General features: G+C 60.9%; 2 protein-coding genes across 2 annotated transcripts in view, besides 3 other annotated features; both read left to right on the top strand.

Moving 5' to 3' along the window:
- Window positions 1-7: 7 nt before the first annotated feature.
- Window positions 8-32: a microsatellite.
- A 143-nt stretch (window positions 33-175) lies between these two features.
- Tco025E_05743 (heat shock 70 protein-like protein) lies at window positions 176-2761 on the top strand (the record flags this gene model as incomplete). The annotated part of the gene is made up of 1 exon (XM_029372635.1): window positions 176-2761. One exon carries the CDS (start codon window positions 176-178, stop codon window positions 2759-2761), a length of 2586 nt encoding a protein of 861 aa, XP_029227321.1.
- Window positions 2762-2781: 20 nt separating this feature from the next.
- Window positions 2782-2831: a microsatellite.
- A 196-nt stretch (window positions 2832-3027) lies between these two features.
- Window positions 3028-3051: a microsatellite.
- A 136-nt stretch (window positions 3052-3187) lies between these two features.
- Window positions 3188-3589, top strand: part of Tco025E_05742 (40S ribosomal protein S16) — a gene marked incomplete at both ends in the record, with an annotated part of 480 nt that continues 78 nt past the window's right edge. Inside the window, one exon of the mRNA XM_029372634.1 lies at window positions 3188-3589. This exon is cut by the window's right edge and continues 78 nt beyond it. Coding sequence (XP_029227320.1) covers window positions 3188-3589 — 402 coding nt within the window.

The following is a 3589-nucleotide window of genomic DNA, read 5'->3' as shown; positions in this document are numbered from 1 at the left end:
AAGAACAACACACACACACACACACACACACAAACTCACAGAGAGAAGCGACGGCGGCCGCGAAAACGTCGCACGATTCGGTCACGGCATTTTAACCTCGCAGTTGCCGTAGTTTGGGTCGGCCGGGCACGCGCGTGTGTGTTTTTTTTTCTTCTTTTCGCGCAAAAGCTGAGAGATGCGGTGCTCCGGTCTTTTTCTGCTCCGCCGCACGTGCGTGGTGCTGCAGCAGCTCCCCATGCCGATGCCGCCGCGGCGACCGGGCAGCAGTGTGAACATGCAGCACTCCATGGAGCTGGAGGCGAAGCGGCGGATGGAGCTCGACGAGGCCACGCGCCACCGCTACGTGGTGGTGAAGGAGGAGACCACGGCGCGCAGCGGGCGCGTGATCGGCATCGACCTCGGCACGACAAACAGCTGCATCTCCTACGTCGACGACGCGACGGGCCGGCCCAAGATCATTCCCTCCCCGACCGGGTCGTGGGTGTACCCGACCGCCGTCACGTTTGACAAGAATCACAAGGTTCGCCTCTACGGGGAGGAGGCGCGGGCCTGCGTGCGCACCAGCGCAAGCGCCACACTCTGCAGCGGCAAGCGCCTCATTGGCAGGGGCGTGGGCGAGCTCGGCCGGGTGCAGTCGCAGCTGCACAAGACGAACATGCTGACACTCAACGAGAAGGGGGAGGTGGCGGTGGAAATCATGGGTCGCACCTACACGGTGGTGCACATCATTGCCATGTTTTTGCGCTACCTGAAGCATGAGGCGGAGAAGCACCTGAAGGAGCCGGTGGACGCCGTAGTTGTGAGTGTGCCGGCCTTCTTTACGCCGCAGCAGAAGGTCGCCACGGAGGACGCGGCTTTGGCGGCCGGCTTTGACGTGTTCGAGGTGATTGATGAACCCTCCGCGGCGTGTCTAGCGCATACCGTCCTGCTTGGCGCGGCGAAGCAGCAACCACCGTCGAGGCAGCGTGTTGTGCGGTCGCTTGTGTTTGACCTGGGCGGCGGCACACTGGACTGCGCCGTCATGGAACACGACCAGCGCCGTGGCACCTTCACACTCGTCGCCACGCACGGCGACCCGCTGCTCGGCGGCAACGACTGGGATGCGGTGCTCTCGCAGCACTTTCTTGATCAGTTTGAGCACAAGTGGCGTGTCCCGCTCGAGGACGCGGAGGGAAACGTGGGCCAGGGCGTGGCCGCCTACCGCCAGCTTGTCCTCGAGGCGGAGAAGGCCAAGATTCACTTCACCCATTCCATTGAGCCCTACTACGGGTATAACCGCGCCTTTCACTTCTCTGAAAAGCTGCGCGATATTGTGCCGCTGGAGGCGACGCTGACGCACGAGGAGTACGTTGCGCTGACGCGTCCGTTGCGCGTGCGCTGCATAGAGTGCCTGAATAAGCTCTTTGACCACACAGGGATTCAGGTGAGTGACATCGACAACGTCCTGCTGGTGGGAGCCATGACGCGGGATCCGCCGATTCGGCATATGTTGTCGGAGTACTTTGGGCGCCCCATCGCCCCAGAGAACACCTGCCCGGCAGACTACGCGGTGGCCATCGGCGCCGCGATTCGTGGGGCAATGCTACAGGGCAAATTTCACGATTTATCGATCAATACTCGCTTTGTGAGCGGCACTGCGCAAGCCATGCGCCACGGCGGTCCCATCCGTCGTCTGTGGAATCGCATGAATGCGTTGATCACGCGGTCGGTGAACCCCAACGCGATTGGCCAACGCTGGCGTGGGCGCGCCAAGGGCCTGAGCGACGACGAAATAGCCAACTACGCGAAGGAGCTGGTGGAGTTTGAGGCGGCCTGCCAACGCCGCCTGTTGCTGGAGCGGGCGGAGAGCGACGCCAACTTCGTCATGCGCCGTGTGACGGCGGACTCCAACAAGCGGCAGGGAATGCAGGAGAAGCGTGTGCGGCAGTTGGCTGAGCAGCTCAAGTTTTGGCAGTACATGGTGCACAACTTTCACGACCACGAGGAGGAGCTGCAGCGTACCGTGAAGGAGTTGGAGGAGACGCTGGATGAGCTGGAGGGGTTTGCGGAGGACAACACCGCGGCTCTCACGAGTGAGGGCACGGTTAACTTTGCCAACGCAACCCCTCCCAATCACTGCAGTGAAGAGGCTGCCGCAGGCAACGCGCCAGCGCCTCAGCCATCAGCACCAGGAGAACCGGAGGAGGCGCACAACGGGTCTGAGGGGCAGAAGGAACGGCCACGAGGCCCCAAAATTATACGGCGTCCCGTTCCGCTACCAAAGGCGAGTGCGGAGGCGCAGGAGCTTGTAGAGGCAGGGCATCCCGCTTTGCGCGGCGCGGATGTTGCCATGACCGAATCCACGCGCAGCTCCTTCTTTGAGGCGCAGGTGGAGGAGCGCGCGTGGCGCGAGCCGCCAACGCCGCCTGGCGAGGAGGGCTCCTGGCAGGAGGTGAAGCGTGCTGTGGAGGCGGGTGAGGCGGTGGGGAGTCCTGTTTCCCCACAGGAGCTGCAGCGGCCCATGACGCAGGAGGAGATGCTGCAGGTGCTGCTAACCATGGCACCCATTGATGACCCGGTAAGCGAGGAGCACGCGAGAAGGCGCGACCTCGCACTTGACCTGCAGACCATGACTGTCGTTGAGGGGATGGTGGACATGGCGGCGTTGGAGACCCGCCTGGAGGAAGCCGCCAGGGCGCGGGAGGAGGTGCAGCGGGCGCAGAAGAAAGCGGAGATGAGCACCCCAGCCGCCACCTCAGCCAGCCTTTTCCGAAGGGACTGAACTGCGTGTCTGTGCGTGCATGTAGTTGTGTTGTGTGTTTTTTTTCTTGGACTTGTTGTTGATGTTGTTGACAGGTCCAATGCGGCAGCAGGTGCGATGCCACTGTCTGGATTCGTTTCTATCGTTTTTGCCACATGTAGTTCACTCAACCCAACGCTTTTGCCAAGAAGAAAACATAAATAACAAAAAAAAGTGGAGAAAAAAAAGAAAAGAAGTGAGTGGAGGCAAGAAAGGTATGCAGTGGATTGACTTTGCGAATGGCATCCTATACATATATATATATGTATGTACTCCGTTAAGCTCCTGCTTCGCATGCGTGGTTGACTTCACGTGCCTATACTTTTCTTCTGGCCCTCTGCACGTAACTTTCTCCTCCCTTCCCTCATGTTGCCTTCTCCTTTTGCACACGCAATAGCGCAAGCCGCCATGACTGCTGAGAAGAAGAGCTTCACGCACAAGCAGGTGCAGACCTTCGGCAAGAAGAAGACGGCCATCGCCGTCGCCACGGTGACGAAGTCTGCGCAGTGCAACATCCGCGTGAACGGCGTTCCCGTTTCCCAGATTCTCCCCGAGACGCTCCGCGCGAAGATTATGGAGGCCGTCAACGTGGTCGGGTCCCGCCACTTTGCCCGCCTGCGCATCGACGTGACGGTCCGCGGTGCCGGCCAGGTTGCCCAGGCCTATGCCACCCGCCAGGCCATCGCGAAGGGCATCGTCGCGTACTACCAGAAGTACAAGAATGAGGTGGAGAAGGCGGCGCTGAAGGACAAGTACCTGGCGTACGACAAGTACCTCCTCATTGCCGACCCGCGTCGCTGCGAGCCAAAG

The sequence above is a fragment of the Trypanosoma conorhini genome (genome assembly GCF_003719485.1).
Source record: "Trypanosoma conorhini strain 025E chromosome Unknown Tco_14.4_contig_00350, whole genome shotgun sequence".
Lineage (NCBI taxonomy): Eukaryota > Euglenozoa > Kinetoplastea > Trypanosomatida > Trypanosomatidae > Trypanosoma > Trypanosoma conorhini.
Note: the sequence above shows the minus strand (reverse complement) of the source record. Positions and strands in the feature narration are given on the sequence as shown.